At 35.0% G+C, this 24,287-nt stretch overlaps 1 protein-coding gene across 1 annotated transcript; it reads right to left on the bottom strand.

The window, feature by feature from the left end:
* Nucleotides 1–14,811: 14,811 nt before the first annotated feature.
* On the bottom strand, nucleotides 14,812–23,335 carry LOC121372457 (probable insulin-like peptide 7). Its single transcript, XM_041498767.1, has 4 exons — nucleotides 23,249–23,335; nucleotides 19,652–19,733; nucleotides 16,660–16,823; nucleotides 14,812–15,539 (listed from the first exon to the last, which is right to left on the bottom strand). The coding sequence occupies exons 1-4, from the start codon at nucleotides 23,259–23,261 to the stop codon at nucleotides 15,331–15,333; spliced, it is 468 nt and encodes a 155-aa protein (XP_041354701.1). The 5' UTR covers nucleotides 23,262–23,335; the 3' UTR covers nucleotides 14,812–15,330.
* Between the last annotated feature and the right edge of the window lie 952 nt (nucleotides 23,336–24,287).

The following is a 24,287-nucleotide window of genomic DNA, read 5'->3' as shown; positions in this document are numbered from 1 at the left end:
ATTTCATTGCTATGTATATAATATATAGAGGCTATTTCATGGGGGTTTTCGAATACGATTTTTATGTCAACGAGTGGTGTGTGAAAACCATATTTTCACGAATTGCGAAGCAATGAGTGAAAATATGGTTTTCACACATCACGAGTTAACATAACAATCGTATTCGGAAAAATACCATGAAATGGTCTATTTATTATATACATATTTCCTAATTTTTGACAATATCTTTAGCTTTTTGGTAATATCTTTCGCTTATCCTATCGATTGCCAGAAAATTTACGTTACCATAGACTTTTAAAAAGAAATTTGATTAAAATTTATCTTTATTAACATTTATTTAACAATACTGCGGTGCAAACATACCTGACAAAGCGATCACCCAAAAACTTCCACAAAAACAAAAGGAGTCGAACGCCTTTAAATTCTTACACTTACACTCGATGACACTACATTGTGTCATCATTATTTAGCTTCGTATTCAATTCGTTTTAGATATTTTATCGTAATTGCACTTCGTATCCCTTTTTTAAATGTACAATTGTTTAAATTACTTTTCTTTTTTTTTTCCCAAAAACGATCAGATGCATTGGTAATCATCAAATTTAAGTACGAAGAAACGAGACAAAGGGAGATAATTTAATCACGCACTTTTACAAAAAAGTAAATATGATTGCTATATTTTCACTGTAGCTAAAATACAGTGAAAATGTGACTTTTCACCGGATATGACTTTTATGGTTTCCGTAGATCTATATATTTCATTGCTATGTATATAATATATAGAGGCTATTTCATGGGGGTTTTCGAATACGATTTTTATGTCAACGAGTGGTGTGTGAAAACCATATTTTCACGAATTGTGAAGCAATGAGTGAAAATATGGTTTTCACACATCACGAGTTAACATAACAATCGTATTCGGAAAAATACCATGAAATGGTCTATTTATTATATACATATTTCCTAATTTTTGACAATATCTTTAGCTTTTTGGTAATATCTTTCGCTTATCCTATCGATTACCAGAAAATTTACTTTACCATAGACTTTTAAAAAGAAATTTGATTAAAATTTATCTTTATTAACATTTATTTAACAATACTGCGGTGCAAACATACCTGACAAAGCGATTCTCTAAAAACTCCCACAAAAACAAAACTAGTCGCATGCCGTTAAATTCTTACACTTAACACTCGATAACACTACATTGTGTCATCATTATTTAGCTTCGTATTCAATTCGTTTTAGATATTTTATCGTAATTGCACTTCGTATCCCTTTTTTAAATGTACAATTGTTTAAATTACTTTTTTTTTTTTTTTCCAAAAACGATCAGATGCATTGGTAATCATCAAATTTAAGTACGAAGAAACGAGACAAAGGGAGATAATTTAATCACGCACTTTTACAAAAAAGTAAATATGATTGCTATATTTTCACTGTAGCTAAAATACAGTGAAAATGTGACTTTTCACCGGATATGACTTTTATGGTTTCCGTAGATCTATATATTTCATTGCTATGTATATAATATATAGAGGCTATTTCATGGGGGTTTTCGAATACGATTTTTATGTCAACGAGTGGTGTGTGAAAACCATATTTTCACGAATTGTGAAGCAATGAGTGAAAATATGGTTTTCACACATCACGAGTTAACATAACAATCGTATTCGGAAAAATACCATGAAATGGTCTATTTATTATATACATATTTCCTAATTTTTGACAATATCTTTAGCTTTTTGGTAATATCTTTCGCTTATCCTATCGATTACCAGAAAATTTACTTTACCATAGACTTTTAAAAAGAAATTTGATTAAAATTTATCTTTATTAACATTTATTTAACAATACTGCGGTGCAAACATACCTGACAAAGCGATTCTCTAAAAACTCCCACAAAAACAAAACTAGTCGCATGCCGTTAAATTCTTACACTTAACACTCGATAACACTACATTGTGTCATCATTATTTAGCTTCGTATTCAATTCGTTTTAGATATTTTATCGTAATTGCACTTCGTATCCTTTTTTTATAGGTACAGTTGTTTAAATTACGCTTTTTATTTTTCAACGAGACGAAGGAAGATAATTTAAAGAGACACACCCTAGTTACGGCTAGTTGTTAACCATAAGGCGTTGTTTTTTGCTATTAAACCCATTTTTTCACAAATAAAATTGCACTTTACTTACCGTTTATTATTTAGAATATACATTTCCATTCACCTGAAGTGTTTTTTGGTAATCCTGGTAATCCTGGTGTTTGTAATACCACAAAATGCATTTTTCGTATTTCTGAAAAATGGACGCACGTTTGAGAAAAAACCGTTGAGCAGACAAGGTCTAATCTATTTTTAGACGGGATATTTCCATTTCAATGTCACAGACGTTGGTATACCACGTGACCGTTATCATTTTGGTTCGGTTTGTTTTCTCGTGCACGGTTCGCGTAATCAACATCCGATTTGTTGTTGTTCATTTGTGAGATTTTTCTTCACAGTTCGTGAACATTTTCAGTAACAATAAAGTTCAAACAAGTAAGTATCTCAATACAAAACCTGCTTTTTCACTCCATTTGATAAAAACGTGATCTAAGTGTGTTACAGGTTTGTAGATTAACCAAATTATAATTTATTTTCGCTGGATGGAACTAGGGTGTGCGGCTTTAATCATGCACTTTTACAAAAAAGTAAATACGACTTCTATATTTTCACTGTAGCTAAAATACAGTGAAAATATGACTTTTCACCGGATATGACTTTTATGGTTTCCGTAGATCTATATATTTCATTGCTATGTATATAATAAAATAAAGTATTCAACTAAATATATTTTAATTTGCAATTTCAATGTGGTTAGAGCATTTTTCTCTCTTAAAAAAAATCCAAAATGCATATTATTAGGCCTTTTGGTAGGATACGATGGAGTAAAAACGACCACTCACGATACCGAAGTGATAATTTTATTTTATTTGGGACTACGTAATTGGTCAGTTTTGTGATTTTAGATGGGAAAGTCTACTTAATCAAGGGTTTTACAGAATAATTATGGTAATAAAGCAGGACGGTTATCCCACAATACTTGCAGAGCTGTCAACCTGTGGCAGTTCTTAGGCGTGAAAAAATTATTAGTCAGGATCCAGTGACTGCAGGAACTTGGTCACATCCAGGGCGAAGGTTTTTGTTGTTGTTCGTTTAAGTCCGAAATGGAAATCTATAAAATTAAAATAAATCGATCGAGTGCACGTTTTACTAGTTAATACTGCGGTTAATGTTAAACCATACAAGTCTGTCATCGGTAGCACCCGCGAGTGATTGTTGGTATTGAACCGAGGGTATGTTCAATATGCTGTATTAGTATTAATAGGTAACGAATTCAGAGACCCTGCATAATCAACATATAATTCCATTCAGCTCTCAAATATAAACCACGATTATAAAATATTTTTATTTTAAAAAAAGGCGTAATATTATAGTAACGTTGCGTGAGAGCGTGATGTTTGTTACAAATGCGTGAGACTCACGCCAAATGCATGAGAGTTGACAGGTATGCAATACCCTGTGATCTTGATAAAACAGGCACGCATTTTAGTGTGTCTAGTTTTGTGGTTTTAGATGAGAAAGTCTACTTAATCAAGGGTTTTACAGAATTATATACAGTAATAAAGCAGGACGGTTATTCCACAATACCCTGTGATCTTAATAAAACAGGCACGTATTTTTGTGTCTAAGACACCTTGACTGATGACCTTCCAAATATACACCTGCCATAAAACAAACCATGAAATATCCTCTATTTATCATGCAATCATTCTTCTTATTGACCTGATAACCCCTACCTGATATTTCGAAGTGTTATCATGTCACTAGGAAATGCATGACGGATGTTTGCTAAATTTTCAGGTAGGTCGTTTTCTCATTTTTCAAACATCCATTTACAGCAATAATTGTTGAACTGTATAAATAAATATAACATTTACATTTCCTGTACCGTTACATTACCTCTTATTTTTCAATTCTCTATTATTCGCTCCCATTCGGAACTAGTCAGCGTTTTGAATTAAACATTTTGAAAGAAAAAAAGCAAGTAGCTTCCTACAAAGAATGTTTACATTGGACAGCGTCTGGCGTCACAGTCACTAGCAGCCAGTGATGTAGTGATGTCCAGTCGTCTCTTGCAAGGCGACCAACTTTCCAGAATGTTTCAGATGCGTTGAGTTAGGTAACATTATTGCTGTTGGTGATTTTAATAGTCGTACTGTAACAGGTCCTGATTTCAATGTACACGACAGACTGTCAGAAATATCTGCCCATGTTTTATCACATGTTGTAGAATATTTACCTGATACTAACGCAACAATGAAGACAAAACTATAAAACAGTTTGGTAGAAAACTTTTATCTCTCTGTAAAACAAGTGGGTTACGAATTTTAAATGGAAGACATTCTGGTGACAGAAATGGAAATATCACGTTTTATTATGCAAATGGCACCAGCCTTATAGACTATGTAGGCCTACTTGTAAACGATTTATGTTTCGACTTAATTCGAGAGTTTGAGTCGGGTAACTTTAATTGTTTTTCGGACCATTCACCTGTTTGCTTTATAATATGTTGTCCTGTTAAAGAAGACGATAAATATATATTTTATGAACAGACACATATTAATGTAAAATGGAATGAAGAAAGCAATCAGGATATAATCGTTGAAATTGCTGAACAGATGGACAACTTGATAACTATATATTTAATGAACAGACACATAATATTAATGTAAAATGGAATGAAGAAAGCAATCAGGATATAATCGTTGAAATTGTTGAACAGATGGACAACTTGATAACTATATATTTAATGAACAGACACATAATATTAATGTAAAATGGAATGAAGAAAGCAATCAGGATATAATCGTTGAAATTGTTGAACAGATGGACAACTTGATAACTATATATTTGATGAACAGACACATATTAATGTAAAATGGAATGAAGAAAGCAATCAGGATATAATCGTTGAAATTGCTGAACAGATGGACAACTTGATAACTATATATTTAATGAACAGACACATAATATTAATGTAAAATGGAATGAAGAAAGCAATCAGGATATAATCGTTGAAATTGTTGAACAGATGGACAACTTGATAACTATATATTTGATGAACAGACACATATTAATGTAAAATGGAATGAAGAAAGCAATCAGGATATAATCGTTGAAATTGCTGAACAGATGGACAACTTGATTACTATATATTTGATGAACAGACAGATAATATTAATGTAAAATGGAATGAAGAAAGCAATCAGGATATAATCGTTGAAATTGCTGAACAGATGGACAACTTGATAACTACATATTTGATGAACAGACATATATTAATGTAAAATGGAATGAAGAAAGCAATCAGGATATAATCGTTGAAATTGCTGAACAGATGGACAACTTGATAACTATATATTTAATGAACAGACACATAATATTAATGTAAAATGGAATGAAGAAAGCAATCAGGATATAATCGTTGAAATTGTTGAACAGATGGACAACTTGATAACTATATATTTGATGAACAGACACATATTAATGTAAAATGGAATGAAGAAAGCAATCAGGATATAATCGTTGAAATTGCTGAACAGATGGACAACTTGATAACTACATATTTGATGAACAGACATATATTAATGTAAACTGGAATGAAGAAAGCAACAGGATATAATCGTTGAAATTGCTGAACAGATGGACAACTTGATAACTATATATTTGATGAACAGACACATATTAATGTAAAATGGAATGAAGAAAGCAACAGGATATAATCGTTGAAATTGCTGAACAGATGGACAACTTGATAACTATATATTTGATGAACAGACACATATTAATGTAAAATGGAATGAAGAAAGCAACAGGATATAATCGTTGAAATTGCTGAACAGATGGACAACTTGATAACTACATATTTGATGAACAGACGTATATTAATGTAAAATGGAATGAATGAACATACACATACTAATGTAAAATGGAATGAAGAAAGCAATCAGGATATAATCGTTGAAATTGCTGAACAGATGGACAACTTGATAAATATGTGTACGCTAAAAGAAACCAGCCAGGAAAACATAAATATATGCGTTGACAAATTTACAAATTAATTAAATAACATTATTTTACCTTTCTGCTCCGTTAAACCTTACAAAAATAGTGCGAAAGGTAAAGGATCATCCATGATTAAAGGTGGAAGATAAACCTTGGTTTAATGATATGTTGAAACAAAGGTACCAAGAATACAGAAAAGTTATTCGAATTTTTAACGCTGACAAAACAAATGATAAATCATGCCGAACTTATCCGAGTGAAAACATTATAAAAAATTTAGAATTTAAATTGAAAAGACAATATAAGAACCAACAGGGTAACATGTCGAATTATTTACGTAAATACAACCCAAAGCAATTCCAGAAACATTTTAAGAAACGAAAACAAAATCACCGATCGGAGTTAAGTAATGAAGATTTTTTTTAACCACTTTTGTAATTTGGCTACTAATAAACCATGAAGTAGATGATCATGCTAATGACTCATCATGCAAGGCATTAGACCAAGACTACTGAAAAGGAAATATATGATGCTATACACGGGTTAAAGAAGAACAAAGCATGTGGCTATGATAATGTTTTAAATGAATATTTTATTAATTGTAAGGATGTTCTAATGCCATGTCAAATTGTTTAATAATGTTTTTAAATCTGGTCATTTCCTGTACGCTTGGTCGGTTGGTTGTATAATTCCAGTTTAAAAAGGGAAATAAAAACGATACAGATAATTACAGAGGTATTACTCTAGTTAGTTGTTTTGGAAAACTGTTCATGTCTATCTTAAATAATAGATTGAGAGATTTTGACCAAAGAAATAATGTGATTACTGATGCACAGTTTGGGTTCAATCGGATTTTGTTTCCAGTTTGTGTTAAACTAGTAGGAAGGTTGCTGCTGTTGTTAAATAACCCATTCAGTAAATATCCACACATGTTAAAAGACTATTAGCATCATATTTGATATAATAAGTGAAATGTAAAATGTATTATTAAACAGACTACGTTTTTGGACGATACCCCCTACCCCCATTGCAATCTTGAATCAAACCACACATACATGTTGAACTCATGTGTGTGGTATGCTGCGATACATTCTTGCATTTATGGCAGCAAATAAAGCCCTTCATAAGACTTGGATGTCGATTTTATCAATTTTATGACAAATGGCCGCCATTTTATTTTCCGCTATCTTGTTTTTCAACATTTTGACCCAAAACTAAATTTTCCGATTTTCAACATAAATTTTTTATAAATTAAATGTATCCACATATATGTTAATGCTAAAACAACTCCTCTAAACATCGTTCGGATACCAGTTATATACTTTTTATTAAGCTATTTTCCGCCATTTTGTTTTCGGCCATTTTGAACCATAAAACGCAATTTCTCAGATGCTCAGCAAAATTGCCCGTACATGTATGTCACATTTCTGAAAAATGGGGCCTGACTATTAAGAATGTACTTCTTATGCCAAATAATTTGTCTTCAAACATGGAACCGGCCTCGGTAGCGCAGTGGCTAAGCCATCGGACTACAGGCTGGTAGGTACAGGGTTCGCAGCCCGGTACCGGCTCCAACCCAGAGCGAGTTCTTAAGGGCTCAATGGGTAGGTGTAAGGCCACTACGCCCTCTTCTCTCTCACTAACCACTAACAAACTAACAACTAACCCACTGTCCTGGACGGGCAGCCCAGATAGCTGAGGTGTGTGCCCAGGACAGCGTGCTTGAACCTTAATTGGATATAAGCACGAAAATAAGTTGAAATCAATCAATCAATCAAACATGGACCTACGCAAAAACAAGTGAACTCTTTTCGCAAGGGAATACTGCTACCTATTGATACAAATTAATTTCCATGGCTAATAACATTAAAACGTTCTAATTAAATTAATATAATCTTGTTAAATTGGTGTATATAATATTGATTGATTAAAATTCACAGTTTAAATGAAATATGTTTTTAAAAATGTATAATTAAATTAGAAAATATCAACATGTTTGAAGTTACGCACCCTTTATTGCCATTCATTAATTTAAACTACAAAACCGTAGAAATACATGATCAGGGCCGTATCTCACAACAATGCAGTCGAATGAGTTTTGGCAAAATAGTGGACGATTCCATGAATGGCTATCTACTGCGTCGTCTATAGGAGGGTAGCCACTCCCGAAGAGATACTTTACTGGATATTGCATCCCTCTTGCATCGCCACAAGAGGACTGCCACTCCAAGACTAGTTTACAATATTAAGACTAGCACCGGACAGAGCTCATTAGAATAAGTACAGCTGTGATGACATGCACTCATGAATCACAGTCATAACAGTGATGATATCAGCTGATCATAGCCTGCCCCACCGGTGGCATCCGCCATGAGTACTGCAACCAAAGACATGAAAAAGCATGCATAAGATCAAAATATGAAATGGCATCAGCCATCATTTTGGTCAGTGATGCATCGTATTTAATAGATATAGCCTCCAAATGTCTACCATAAAACGTTTTGAATGCCTTCAGGAGTCACTGGACATCATAACCCTGATGGAACAACTTCTGTGCCAGAAGTATATGGCGTTGTTTGAAATTACAATGAACATGCCCCCCCCCCCCCAATATTTCTTAGCAATTGAGATATGAAGACACCAAAAGCAGGAGCAGAAGGTATATTGCTCAACATAAAGGGAAAATTGACTGTTGGAAAATTAAAGTCATCTCTTTAGTCATAGAGCTTAGTTTGGAGACCAGTGTCACTTTAAATATCTATGCCAGGCCCGTATATATGGGGGTGGGGGGTGGGGGTGGTGATGGGGGGGGGGGGGGGGGGGTTCGATGGGATCCTCCCGCTACAGCAGAGGTCCACTTTGTTCTTTTTTTTAACATTGCATTAATACTTGATCGTAACTTTTGCAACTCTCCCATAAAACAATATTTGCTTGTCTTCGTCATTTAGCACTCTCCTTACCAAAGCTGCAATGTACACGATTCAGAATTGGCATCTAGCAAAGTCATTTCCAGCCCGTGCTCCACAAGTTTAAATCGAATATGTTTTTTAATTGCACACAAACATTGTAATTTTTTGTTATTTTCAAAAACTTTTACTTTTTTACTTGCATTTGCGTTGAAATTGCTGAACAGATGGACAACTTGATAAATATGTGTACGCTAAAAGAAACCAGCCAGGAAAACATAAATATATGTGTTGACAAATTTACAAATTAATTAAATAACATTATTTTACCTTTCTGCTCCGTTAAAGCTTACAAAACTAGTGCGAAAGGTAAAGGATCATCCATGATTAATCTAGACGGACATTTGGACAGTTATTAACTCTCTTTCTTACCGCCAGAGACCAATATATATAAATTCTGCGCAATCGCTGCTAACCAAAGTGTAGTAAAAAAAAAAATCACGCTGTAATAAGCCAGCAATCCTATGTTTGACGTTTAATACATTTACATCAATAATTTTCGAGCTCTCCGATAAAAACAACAACAACATCAATCACATATTGATCACTAATACACACACCATAGGAAGAAACCCGACAATAATGTTCCGGTCAAATACGTATTGACGTCAAATATAGGATTGTTGTTGTATTAGAACCGGAATCTTTGACTACCATTTTGTAGGCAGCTATTGCGCAGAATATATGTAGATTGGTCTCTAACGGTAAGAGAGTGTAATAACTGTCCAAATGTCCGTCTAGCTTTTTTACCGTCAGAGTACTCGGGATAGGGTGGAAGGTGGCACTTTGCACTAAAAAGATAGTTTTAGCCTTGCCGACGTCCCCAGACTACGCCCCTGGAGTATGATGAAGGCGCAATCTAATTAAAATTAGCTCCATTGGTGATTAATAACTATTACATGTGGATCTAACAGCATCCCTTTGGAGCTCATGTCCAGTTGACCTTTCATTTGACCAATCAAAACCTTACTTGCAGAATCATGCCAATGATTTGAAAATAATTTGAAAACATTCGGAATTATGCCGAGGTTATACGAAATGCTTCGGGTGAATTACGAATTATGCTGGAAACTAATTTCAATACAAAATTTTAATGTTGAACTTTCGTTTCAAGACGGAAAAAAAAGCGTAATAGTATAGCCATCAAATTTATTTATTCTAGCCTAACCCGGCCCGTACGTATTGGTATGATTCATGGTACGGCGGCCGCATAAATAGTCTCGCCCGATATTTTTAGAATGTGTGTGCTCCCAAATAACGTTATAAAAGGCGAAGTATAATAGGTCTATATTTAAATTATTATTTCCAGACGAAATGTCACCTGGACATGGGAGTCTACACAATGCTGTCAGATCTACTGGTAGACCAGTAAAGCCGATTTCTGTCAGATTGGATGAAGGAAATGTTTTATTTAGCGACGCACTCGACACATTTTATTTACGGTTATATGGCGTCAGACATATGGTTATGGATCACACAGATATAGAGAGAGGAAACCCGCTGTCGCCATTTCATGGGCTACTCTTTTCGATTAGCAACAAGGGATCTTTTATATGCGCAATCCCACAGACAGGATAACACATACCACGGTCTTTGCTATACCAGTCGTGACCTGCATTGGCTGGAACGAGAAATAGCCCAATGGATCCACCGACGGGGATCGATCCTGGATGAAGGCGATATGTCACCATGGTCACAATGTCTGGTAAAATAGGTTGGTATTTTCATACCAGTGGCAGTGTGATATAAAGTAAATAATAAATAAATAAATAAATAAATATCTATAGGCAATTAGTTTAAATAGCAAATGCTCAACTAATAGGCCTAAATAAAATAAGTTTATTTTATTATTTATAATATACAATCCACAATAAATAAATAAAATAATTGTATTTTCAAGGAATAGTCTTTATTGTATACATTTTTATTTATACCAGTAAGAATGCGAGATAAATAAATAACTAGCACATAGTACAGTCAGTTACTGATTGAATTCATCCAGCCAATAAAGAAAGAAGGAAATCAACGATATACGTGTTACTAATATGTACAATAAAGATAACTCGTTTTCACAAATAGTACTAGTATAAATAAATAAATAAATAAATAAATAAATAAATAAGTAAGTAAATAAATAAATAAATAAATAATAAAGAAAGAAATAAAGAAATAAGAAAGAAAAAAAGAAAGAAAGAAAGAATAAATAAACAAATAATAATCAATAAGGTAGGCTACTATATCGCCTTTTCAGATTTCAACACCTCTAATTAAAGTCTCTGGCATAAATTAGAAGAAAAAATACTGTATTGGTGGAAATTATATAGTTGTGGAAAGGTCATGACAATATATTCGTGATACAATAATAAATAACAATTTGCTTTAATTAGTAATAATTTATTGATGCGAATTTTCTCTGAAAGAGATGAAGCAGATTTAAAGGAAAACTCTATTTCTAACTTAACAAATTTGTGAATTTTCGCTAACAACATTTCCTATACAGAGCATATCCTAATTATGTAACTATCATCATTTATTTATTTTTAAACATTTCAAGATTTTAATATAGTATACGCAACGACGAGAGAGAGAGAGAGAGAGAGAGAGAGAGAGAGAGAGAGAGAGAGAGAGAGAGAGAGAGAGAGAGAGGCAGATAGACAGACATGTATAATATAGTGTTCACAAAAAATAGGGGACCTTGAAATTAAAATTACAATAACATACAAATGTGTGCAAATGTATGTCAACGATAGAGGTGTTGGACAGGTTCGGTGCCACCATCCCCCCCCCCCCCCCCCCCCATCTTTGGACACAGAAAAACGGCAAATAGACTGGTTTATGCGCTTCACGTTAAACCAAATGGTTACGTCGGGAACCAATCAAATAGTTCTCGAACGTTAGCGAAACGCTCGCTGGCTGAACTTGGGGCTGTTTCCTGCTAGACTTTAATGGCGGTCGGACGCGTGTTTGGCGTAGCCGGACTCAGATTACAGTTATCTTCCCATTTGGTTGTCTGAGGCCTGATATAGTTCACATATTACACCGGTTAAATGTTTGATTCTGTTGAAAGTATTATAGCCAGAGAGGTGAAATTACACACACTGATTGTGAATACCACAGGGAATATGAAAACTCATTTATTTATTTTCTAAATATTTTATTAAATTAAAAAAAATTAAAAAAAAATTAATAAAAATTAAAAATAAAATTTTCAAACTTTTAAATTTCAATATCCTCCAAAATAGCATAAAATGACCTCTGATGTTACTACATGTTGTTGCAATCTTTTTTTAAAACAGTTTTGAGCTAATAATTTGGTAAAAAAAAAGAGCAAAAGTTGGATTTTGTTGGTCAATATTGAGATTTTGTATTTTTTTTAAATATTGAATTTTAATGAGTTTCTCAATTATTGCAATTGGACAGAAGATCTAAATATAATGAATATATTACTACTAAATGTAATTAAATACTTTAAATAAATAGTATACAGTTTTTAACAAGATTAAGTACTCTAATAATACATGTCACCTACATTTGTGTAAATTACACACTTCAATCATTTTTCAAAAATTGTCTTTTATCCTTAGAAAATCTAATAGGCTAATATTCTATGCTGTCTGAATGTATTTATTGTGCTCAGTAATCAGATGCTGGTACACTTGTCAAGTTTATTGCAGAAAATGTGCCAAAAAGGTTAACATTTGGCTTGTAATACATATGGCAGAATAATCCATAATCCATATTCAGTGGTCATTACTACAAAAATCCTTCCAAACAAGAAATACTACACTGAGGTATCCAAGACACTGGCGCATGATTACACTTGTTAACAGTTATCACTGGAAACTGAAAAATATTGTGCAAGTACCTCTTGGTAGGATTTATATCAGCATTTTGTGCCAAAATCTTCATTTTCAAAGTTGTTGTCAACAGAAAACATATTATGGTGTATACCTAAGTAACATCTGTAGGCATATTCATATTAATATGCATTTATATGGGCTGTTTTACCTTTTACAAAGTGGCTACAAATCTAATACAGTAAATGAAGTAGATTCAGTAAATATAGCAGGTCAAAATTGAATCTGAGGCCTATCATGTCTAATTTTCCCTGAAATTAGTGTGTAAACATTTGTTGCAAATAGCCCCAATTTTGTGACTTTCAGCATCCCTTTGACACATTTCTAATACAGTACCATGAATTCAGTCAGCCTCCAATTATCATATCTAAAAAGCAAAATTTTACAATTTTAGATTTTAATTTTTTTCTAAAATTTAAATTTAAGTTTAATATTTCATTAAAAATGAAGTAAAATCTAATGAATGATTTCATGGCAGGCAGCTATGAAGTGGCAACTATATGACTGAAGTGACAGGGGAGAGCATGTAGTTTATAAACATGTGTAACTTGTTGACATTGAAGACTTGTTTGTGGTAATTCCGGCCCATGCAAAAGTAGTATTTTTTTGTGTAAAATGGGTGTACTCCGGCCTGGTTTAGAGGGTGTGTTTGTTTAAACCAATATGCTGGGAAAAAGAGCTGGACAATAGGAGTTGTCCTTTTCAAGGTATGTGTCCCCCAGGCAGACAAAGGTACATACAAAAATCCACGGGCCTGCTGATATTAATAAAATTGTTATAGCCACTAAGGCTATATAGAAACATATAGCGAAATTAATTGTGGTCGGAGACCAGCCCTGGCGAACGTTTTCGACGAACAGCTGTTGTTTTTCATCATCGCTATTCGTTACTGAAGAGGTTCAGTAATGATGTGTAGGCAGAGATCTCTGTTACCGGAAGAACTGAGCGGAGTTCTGCCAGACCGAAACAGAAAAACGTCCAGTACACACATCGACACCCAGTAACTTCAGAAACGTCAAATTCAAACTATACCTTGGCCATCCACGTCTCAGGGTCTATCTAGACCTTAATGTATTGTTGAAATAAACTTTGTTAATAGTATTTAATAAATACTATTAAACCATCTCTTTTAGTTTACGTATATGTAGTAGTGTTGGTATAAAGTGCTCCTACTGGCAGTAGCTAATGGGAATTTTCCTATTAGCTCAGTTGGTAGTGAGTCTGTGGTTGGAATCCCCTTAGTAGACGTCGATTGTTTTATATTATACTTTAGTCACGGTCAACATATTACCAAAATATGAAACATTATAAAACTATGTACGTACATATATACCCCTCCCCTCAATAAAACCATCTACGACATATACAAATCAATATCCCCTACTTTTTTGCGAGCACTATATACATATGCGTGTGCGTGTGTTTAAAAAAACAACCCCAAAACCCCCAGAGAAATTAATTTCCACCTAGAAACATTTTCGCAATCTGTATCATGGCAACTCATCGTTAAGTGCACGTGTCCAAAGTGATGTTCGTCGAAATCGTTAAAATTCAACAAAATATAGTAGGGACCCGATATTCAGCCGCTTTAAAATTACTTTACAGCCGGAATATTTTGTGCCCGGAACAAATCATCGCTTGCACATGATCCAACTCCGGATGAATGAAGCGGAGTAATATATTTGCATATTGTATTTACATTTGCATATTGTACTTGGAATGTTCAAATTTATATTTGCCAAGAGCCAGCGTTACATATTTCAATACACCGTACGCAATAGTGCAACAATAATGAATCTTGTTGATTAACGCACAGCGGCAGCTGTGATGTACAGACACTAATATATACTGAACAACAAAACAAACGCAAATATCGATTTATCTTCCTTTAATTTGTTTTTAATTATTCAATATGAATCCCATTAATTTTTGAGTCTGTTAAAATTACCAATGTCTTTGAAACAATTTAGGCCAAATATTAATTGTATAAAGTAAACAAAAAAAAACAAAGGATTTCTTTTGTTGTTCAATATATTTTTCTAGATATATAAAAATGCCTGCATGTTTAAAATCAAAGGCTTGGTGACCAGAGATTTACGGCCAGAGTATTGACTGTTGGATATATTTTTTAACTGTTGTGTACCCCAGGTTTGATTCGTGGATTCTGCCGAAGAGTTCCGAGTTCATGAAACCATTTTTATTTATTTATTTTTTATTTATTTATTTATTTTGGTGTTTTTTTGTTGCCCCAGCTCCAGTGAAGGTCATTTTCAGCGGGATACTAATAATACCAAGCCTTATTTTTCATGGTTCAAATTAAATTGCCCAAAACTATGGTGGTACAAGACACAATTTTCTGTTTCTCTAATCAAAATGTTCTGGTTTTGTTATCATCGTTAATTATTGCACTGCGTGCGTTCGTCATGATCTATTCGAAGGTTGTGCCGGCAGTATTCCGCGTACTCCTCCCACGTGCATCCCTTGTGACAACACTCATCCACAATCCCTCGTCGACGGATGGAATGGCCGTGCCGCACACGTTTTGTCAGAAACATTGCTGAATAAGGCTTCTCAAGAAAGGGTGTCTGGAGTCGTGACATTAAGTCTGAAAAAAAAATTTAAGAACATTTTACTTAGGTTTATAAAAGTAATGAATCATTTTACAGTTTGTAAATTAAGGTTGTTCGCCGGACACATGGGCGTCAATCCGGCTTTAAAAGTGGAGGGGACGTGCTAGTGTTTGTGTTTGCGCGCACACGTGTGTGTGTGATAAAGGAATGTCAATGAAAATCATAAAGCTACACATTAGTGGTTAAATGTTTTATTTTTGTTTGTTTTTGTTTATTTTTTGCTGTTGCTGTTGTTGTTTTTGTTGGTGGTGGTATTGTTGTTGTTTTTGCTAAACGAAAAAGTGGAGGGGGGGGGGGGGACACCTATATAGATTGTCCCCCGGCGTTGAAAAGTGAGGGGGACACGCCCCCCCCCCCCCCCGTCCCCCACCGATCGACGCCCATGGCCGGACACCAACCAAGGACACTCGGATAGCACTCTTTAGTGCACATCCTGCAACGTACAACGAAGCAAGGTTAAATCACTCGCTGAACAGATCAACACTGGCTGATACATTTTGGACTTGATTGAGTCAGCGGTATTTTTCAACACAACCGGGCTCCAGATGTAAAGTAAACATGATCATCTTGAACGCACAATAATTCTGAGTTTGTTAGGTTTTTTGGGGGGGGGGGGGGGGGGGGGGGGGGGGGGGGGGGGGGGGGGGGGGGGGGGGGGGGGGGGGGGTGGGGTTGGGAGGGTATTTATTAAAAAAGAAGAACATTTGCTAGAGCATGTTATTGCATGTTTTGTTGTTTCTGTTGATCATTAAGGGCGGGATTTAGCTCAGTCGGTTGAGTGCTCGCTTGAGGTGTTTGCGTCGCAGGATCGAAACACCTAAGTGGATCCATTCAGCTAATTGGGTTTTTCTCATTCCAACCAGTGCACCACAGCTGGACAAAGGCCGTGGTATGTGCTTTCCTGTATGTGGGAAAGTGCATATAAAAGATCCCTTGCTGCATTAGGAAAAATGTAGCGGATTTCCTGATGACTGTGAGTCAGAGTTACCAAATGTTTGACATCCAATAGCCGATGATTAATTAATCAATGTGCTCCAGTGGTGTCGTTAAACAAAACCATTTTTTTTTTTCTTTCTTAAGAAAATCTTTACTCACCTTGCTTTTCGCCTTCTGCCGATCTCTTGACTCTATTCTCCTGGTTGTAAGGATCTAGTCTGCACGCTATGTTCGTCATGTGTGTAAGCTGTGTGACACCGCACCGAGAGTGACAGTCGGTGTGCCACGCGTTGATCACAGCACTGCGATCAAGGCTTGCCAACCTGTTTGAAAAAAAAAAAAACATTCTGAGAGTAATGCTAAATACATGTCCCCTACCGGGCCCAACACATTATCATATCTCCCAACTTCAAGGGCCACAATTCTGTGAAAAACGGGTAAATCGTTATGAAAGTCAAACTTGATCTGTAACAGTACATGATAAAGTTATATATATATATATATATATATATATATATATATATATATATATATATATATATATATATATATATATATATATATATATATATATATATATATACAAAAGTTAAGGCATTGTAAAAAAAAAAAAAAAAAAAAAAAAAAAAAAAAAAGTCCGGAAAACTATATTTGGGACAGACGGAAAGACAGAAGGACGGAGACAAAACCTATAGTTCCCCCCGGTTGCAGAGGTAGGGGTCTAAAAAGAAGAAACTAGCATATAGTGACCTAACACGTCATTCTTTTGAAAGCTTTTTTTGTAGTTATAAGCAAAACAGTTGTATCGGAAACTACAAACATTGTTCATGACTTCTGCTAAGCAGCCGAACTGGGTACTAACAGAGATGGGCAAATAGTTGCCACATCGCCAGTGGCACCAGGCAAGATTCGATAGGCAAAATATGAGAGACCATTACAACGCCATGAGAGAATGTTTGGCGTGGCAACTAAAGCCATACAAGCAATTATTACACTAATATTTGAATCCCGGATAATCAGATAACAGGTGTGTCATGGGGGAGGGGATAATTTTTTAAGTGGGTTGGTTCATATAAACTATATTGGGATAAAATGGTATATGCTAAAAATATAATGATAATTGCAATTTTTTTGTGTATTTAAAAAAAAAAAAAAAAAAAATGGTGGGGGGAGGGGAGCGTGTGTCTTTTTTTATTTTTTATTTTTTATTTTTTGTTTCTGTACACTGATCATAAACACTGAGGTTTTGTCATTCGAGAGAGAACGTACAATCTTAGAACACCATTCTGGGCCCGCCACTGTTTTATTGCATGTTTTCACACACACCGGCCTCGGTGGCGTCGTGGTTAGGCCATCGGTCTACAGGCTGGTAGGTACTAGGTTCAGGTCCCAGTCGAAGCATGGAATTTTTAATCCAGACACCAACTCCAAACCCTGAGTGAGTGCTCCGCAAGGCTCAGTGGGTAGGTGTAAACCACTTACACCGACCAGTGATCCATAACTGGTTCAACAAAGGCTATGGTTTGTGCTATCCTGCCTGTGGGAAGCGCAAATATCTTGCTGCTAATCGGAAAGAGTAGCCCATGTAGTGGCGACAGCGGGTTTCCTCTGTGTGGTCCTTAACCATATGTCTGACGCCATATAACCGTAAATAAAATGTGTTCAGTGCGTCGTTAAATAAAACATAACAAAATAGGTTTTCACACAATTAGGCCTATTCATAACTATTGAAACCCAACAAAAACACGTATACGGGAAAGGTAAGCAGGAATCCGTATTCAGCTGTGACTCCTTTGGCTGAAGTGTGCAAGAAACCAACTATTGACATTGTTCAGTGTTCACTGAATTATTAGTATTTGATTGTGGGTTTTTTCAATAAAAGCATTTTTTGTTCATTTCTTATTCACAGTGCCCGTCCGCCCCATCATAAGGTACCAAAGATGTTTGTTTTATGTAACACGACACCATTAGAGCAAATTGATTTATTAATCATCGGCTATTTGGTCAAACATTTGGTCATAATGACGTATGAAACCGCTAAATATTTCCATTAGTAGCAAGGGATCTTTTATATGTACTTTCCCACAGACAGAACAGCACATACCACGGCCTTTTATATGCCTGTCGTGATGCACTGGTTTATAAAGGACTAATGAAATGATAAACACACATTTACATTGTGTAAAAAGTATTATTTGATATTGAAAAGGTTTGTCAAAAGTAAATTGGATATTAAATATAAACACATGCAAACTCGTACACAATGTTGACGCATAAAGGCAACAATATGTAAACATAAACACTTCCAAAAAATCACCACTTCTCTGGAATATATTAAAATGTTGTTTAGAAAGAAAGTATGCAAAATTGCATATTTGCACTTTATAACAGTTGGGAGTTTGCCAACGATACACAACCTATGTTTTTCATATAGGCTTAGAAGATAAACAGACAACAATAACAATTTGAAAATTGTTAATATAATTACATGTATGCTGTATCTACGTGTGTCATAAAACAAAATTAAACTTGTCTGGGCTTTTAGATTATAGTAGACCCACTCCCATGGTTAGTGATATTTAATGTTGGGCTAGTAAATAACTACTATTGCCATGCCCGACGGCTAGTGATTTTTTTGGGGGGTCAAATGTTGAAGTTAAGTCTGTTTTGTAAATATGAATATCCTGACCCCACCCCAATCCCAGTGTTAGTGTTTTTAAGCTCTATCGCTCTCTTTAAATGACATATCCGATTATTACTATTATTTAGTAAAATTGTATTAACTTAAAAGTAAAGTAAGGCTAGTGAATTTTTAATCGTGGCTAGTAAAAAATTTAAATCACTGATCCCATGGCTAGTGGATTAAATTTGTTTTTCTAGAAGCCCAAGTTGTGTACAGTGGTTTATTTTATACTTGTTACTATAGTGTGCGTGTGCGTGTGTGACACGGTGGTCAAAATTTAAATCTTCTATCAATACATTGGCCTACTTGTTTATAAAGCTTAATTAACTGCATTTGATTGCAATTAATTTGTTATAGAATTTTCAAGTATTTTTACTTTTTTTAAGTGTGTGGAAAATTGCCGTTTTGGGGGGTTTTTTTTAAATACTAATTTTATTTGAAACAACATTTAAAAACAAAATCTCTCACGCTGGTGTAGGGTCCGATGAAACAACCATCCAGACAAGAACCAGGTTGGTAAAGCTCTGGCAAACACTCGATAAGCTGAAACCTGAAACGAAAATGAAATATTCACATTTCTAAAAATTAGTTTTGTTTTACGACACCACTAGAGCACATTGAATTATTAATCATCGGCTATTGGATGTAAAAAAATTGGTAATTTGCTAAGGTTTATCGAAAACGGCTGTCACAATTTGAGCTAGAATTCACTACAACATATCGAGTGGTTTATGTATAATACAAAATGCAATGATAAAAAATGCTATGCCATTAAGGAGCTACTCAAAATAAAAACGATGGCCGATTTGCCCATAAAAAGTCCCACTTTTTGAAGTTCAATAGCGGAAAGAGTGTGCAACGCAGAACATTGAAATTTTAAACAAAACCAGCTTATTATATTGTCTAATCATGTAACATTTTCAAAATGCTTATTCTTAAATTAGTGTATAATACAAAACGTAATGCCAAAAAAATATATATATATATATCGTAGACCTACGTACTGAAAAGAATGACCGATTGGAACACCATCTTTGTTTTTACCACTGTCCGTTATTTTTTGGGTGCATATTATAAAATGCGCCTCCTAACTTCTTCGAGCTCTACATATCTTTACCATTACATTTTGAGATTTCCTGTTTTAAAGTCCCTCAATTGCAAGGCTATATAGCTGGACTATTTCCTATGGGACTCTGTAGATAGAAGCCGTGAGGACAGGTTAGTGATACGTAAAAAAAAGGAAATCTTGAAATGTTCGCGGGGAAATAACTCTTGAAGAACTTTTTTTGTTTAAACTATAATTTTTTTTATAACATGACACATACAAAGATAGATATATACATACAAACATACATAAGTACGTATATACATACATCCTTCGGTGCCACAGGTTCGAGTCCCAGCAACGGTATGGGACAATTTGTGAGGCCAGAAAAGATTTAATTATCCCCTGCGCCAGTGCGTTATAATATCTATGCAACAGTCAACCTCGACATACATACAATATATAGATATACATACATTACATACATACATACATACATACATACATACATACATACATACATACATACATAGTGTGGGTCCCCCTGCCCCCAAAGTATAACATCCTGGCTACGCCTGTGAAAGAAGTGTATTCGTCCTGAAAGTAAAAGACTACGTGTTGTGGTAAACGAAGATCGTGTACCACTCGATCACTGTTTTCTGTACGTACCAGTAGGCCAACTGTAATGTTGAATACTTTATCGATGGTACAACATTATTTGACCGTTTCGCACCATGCGCCATTTTAAAAATAACCATGTATCAAAGTGATAATTTTGCTATCGATATATATTATAAACTGGTTTTGTATAGAAAAAGAGGGGCATTTTCTATTAATTACCCGATATATATATATATATATATATATATATATATATATATATATATATATATATATATATACTGAACAAAATAAGAAACTTCCGCTAACTTTGCTTGAACATAACTTGATGAAAACAAACCGGGGGGAATAATTGTTATATATGCGTTTAAAGAGTGTTCCATGATGCATCGTTTGGTGCAAAAATCATGGCCATAGGTTAACAGAAACTGGCAGAAATTTTGACCAAGTGTGGTAGGGGTTAAAAAAAAAAAACCCACCCACTTAATAACGGGTATGACCACCTCTTGAATTGACCACTGCAGTGCATCGCAGGCGCATAGAACTGATTAAAGTGTTGATTTCTGCCTGGGAAATATTGTTCCATTCCTGAATGAGCGCTTGACGAAGTTCGTTGACGTTAGCGGGTGGGTTGGGACGACGCCTTGATCGTCTGTCCAGACTATCCCAGACATGCTCGATGGGGTTGAGATCAGGACTTTAAGCGGGCCAGTCATCAATGAAATCAATGCTATTTGTCCTAAGAAAATTTACAGTGTCTCTAGCTGTATGAGAGGTGGCATTATCATGCTGAAAAATCGAGATGTTGGCGTTGTTATGGAACGGAGGAATGACGTGATGAGCGAGAATGTCATCGCGGTAACGTTGAGCATTTAAATTGCCATCAATGACGACTAGTGGTGAACGATAACCATGGGCAATGGCTGCCCAGACCATGACAGAACCCCCATCCCCGAAACGATCTCGTTCAAGAACACAACAGTCAGCATAGCGTTCATTTCTTCTACGGTAGACGCGCACCCTGCCATCACCACGTTGTAAAGAAAATCTGGATTCATCCGAAAAAAGAACGGTATTCCAGAGTCGCCGTATCCAACGAGTGTGTACATGTGCCCAATGGCGTTGCGTTAAAACGCATCCGACGTAAGGACGTCGTGCATGTAAAGCGTTCTCCCGCAGACGATTACGAACAGTTTGCCCACTTGTTCTGTTATTATGAAGCCCATGTGTGTTAGCAGCAGTAGCAGTGGCCGTTTGGAATCGATTGCGCAAATGCGTGTTCATGATATAGCGGTCTTGACCACGCGTTGTAACACGCGGACGTCCACGACGTGGCAAGTCGTTGGTGCTTCCTGTCGTTCGAAATCTTACGCGAAGATTTCGTATCGCTCGACTAGAACTCCCAACATACGTTGCAACGTCTTCTGTCGACATGTCAGCATCAAGCATGCCAATCGCCCGTTAGCGTAAATTATTGGGTATTCTTGGCATACTAAAAATGCTACAATGTAAAAAACGTTATTTTTTTTACAAATTTTAAAACGTTTTCGTTCACTTGATACCAATGTCAGTAAGACAAGTAAAACAAATTTACCGAATACTACACGGGACATGTCGAACCATGCATGCACGTGCAAATTGAATTTCACGTTGTCGACGATTAACAGTGCAAAAATAATCGATAAAATTCATGAATCCTGATAATACAGCTCAAGGCTAATACTACCTATAATTTCATTACACAATGAATTCTTTAACACAACAAATATATTATGTACAAATCGGAAGTTTCTTTTTTTGTTCAGTATATATATATATATACACATACATATACACACACACACATATATATATATATATATATATATATATATATATATATATATATATATATATATACATATACATTTACATATACATATACATATTCATATGACATTGTAATTGTTAAAAAGATGGATTGAAGGTATTGCAACTTTGAGAACCGTTTTAAGTCGATACGAGAACACTGTTATTAATAGTTTTTGTGTGGAAATATCTTTGACCATGTTGTTATAAATATGATATCGATAATTTTTTCTTTTATGTTTTTCAATTTGTTTGTTTGTTTTTGTTTTTTTATTGTTTGTTGTTGTTAGGTTGGGTTTTTTTGTAGGTTTTGGTTGAACCGTTAAATAAAAGTATGCAAAAAATGTACTAAATTGTAAAAAAATTCCCTTCTTTGTTTAATGTAAACTTAAAATGAAATAGTAATCAGGTTTGTTGTTCGGTGTTTATGTGTGCATGTGTGCGTACGCGCGTGTGTGTGTGAATGTTTATGATGAGAGAGATTATGGTCATGTTATATAATATATAGTATTTAAAAGGAAATACAAAAGAAAAGTAGTATAAATAAATACCTTTTATAGCCATTTTATCCAGTTGAAGAAGTTTTATCCTGGAACAATGACCAGTGCTAGATATCCAAGACACGTCGCCTGCTTTCCTGGAAGGACGGTCCCATGTATTGGCACCAGTATATATACTGTGGTCCGCTTGCCAAGTGACACACTTATAATCTTATGCGTTCATTCGCATGACAGCGGCATGTTTATATTAAAATATTAAGGAAGGTATTTAGTGTATTGTAAATAAATACACAAATATGTACATACAGTCAACCATGTATAAGCGACCATCCACTCGGGTCATGGGGATCATCTTGGTAGGCCTACACTACACTCCCAGATCATCCCATTATGTTTACAAATTGATCTGTATTAAAGGACAGTTCTAAAAATGGTAACATGACCAAAAATATAGGTTTATAGGGATTTTTTGATATGCACTATCCCACAGACATGATAGCACATATCATGACCTTTGATAAAGCAGTCATGGCGATTTCATTGGGTGAGGGTTCGGCCAGAATTCATGAAATTAAGAAATGGCTTAGTGTTTTTAGAACAGACAAAACATTATCTCCTCACATCCCATATACCAACCCAGCGATGATAATTTCCGCAAAAATAATTATAAAGACTGCTTTTAAAACAATGTGTCATTAAAGAAACATTTTCAACCGTCCACATCGACGGCCGGCTTAATAGAATACTCATGTATATTTTAATAGGTAGAAACAAGACAAGTTTAAGCACACTAACATCATTTACGTTCAGCTTAGCGCAGTTGAATTTAATTCACTCCTATTTTCGTATGAGGCAGGCTGGCTTTTGCCCGAATTAAACGAAAATGCCCGAATCTGTATAACAGCATTTATTTATATTAGCATTACTACCACCACTACGCATTTTTACATGGATTACAACTAATTTTCAGGGTAGAATGATGGAAATACATGCTAAAAAGATCTCAGGTTGGCACATTTTGCCCAAATATCTGTATAATTTTTGCTCGAATTTGAGGTTTTGCTCCAGCACTAGGGAGCATTGTCAGCCC

Source organism: Gigantopelta aegis, chromosome 4 (assembly GCF_016097555.1).
Source record: "Gigantopelta aegis isolate Gae_Host chromosome 4, Gae_host_genome, whole genome shotgun sequence".
NCBI classification, from domain to species: Eukaryota; Metazoa; Mollusca; class Gastropoda; order Neomphalida; family Peltospiridae; genus Gigantopelta; species Gigantopelta aegis.
Note: the sequence above shows the minus strand (reverse complement) of the source record. Positions and strands in the feature narration are given on the sequence as shown.

What these genes read in the sequence shown, in the direction of transcription:
- LOC121372457 (XM_041498767.1), bottom strand. An exon ending in TCATCGGACCCTACACCAGC is followed by an intron (nt 16,824 to 19,651) that starts GTGAGAGATTTT and finishes TTTTTCAAACAG; the next exon opens with GTTGGCAAGCCTTGATCGCA. An exon ending in GGCAGAAGGCGAAAAGCAAG is followed by an intron (nt 15,540 to 16,659) that starts GTGAGTAAAGAT and finishes TTTTTTTTTCAG; the next exon opens with ACTTAATGTCACGACTCCAG.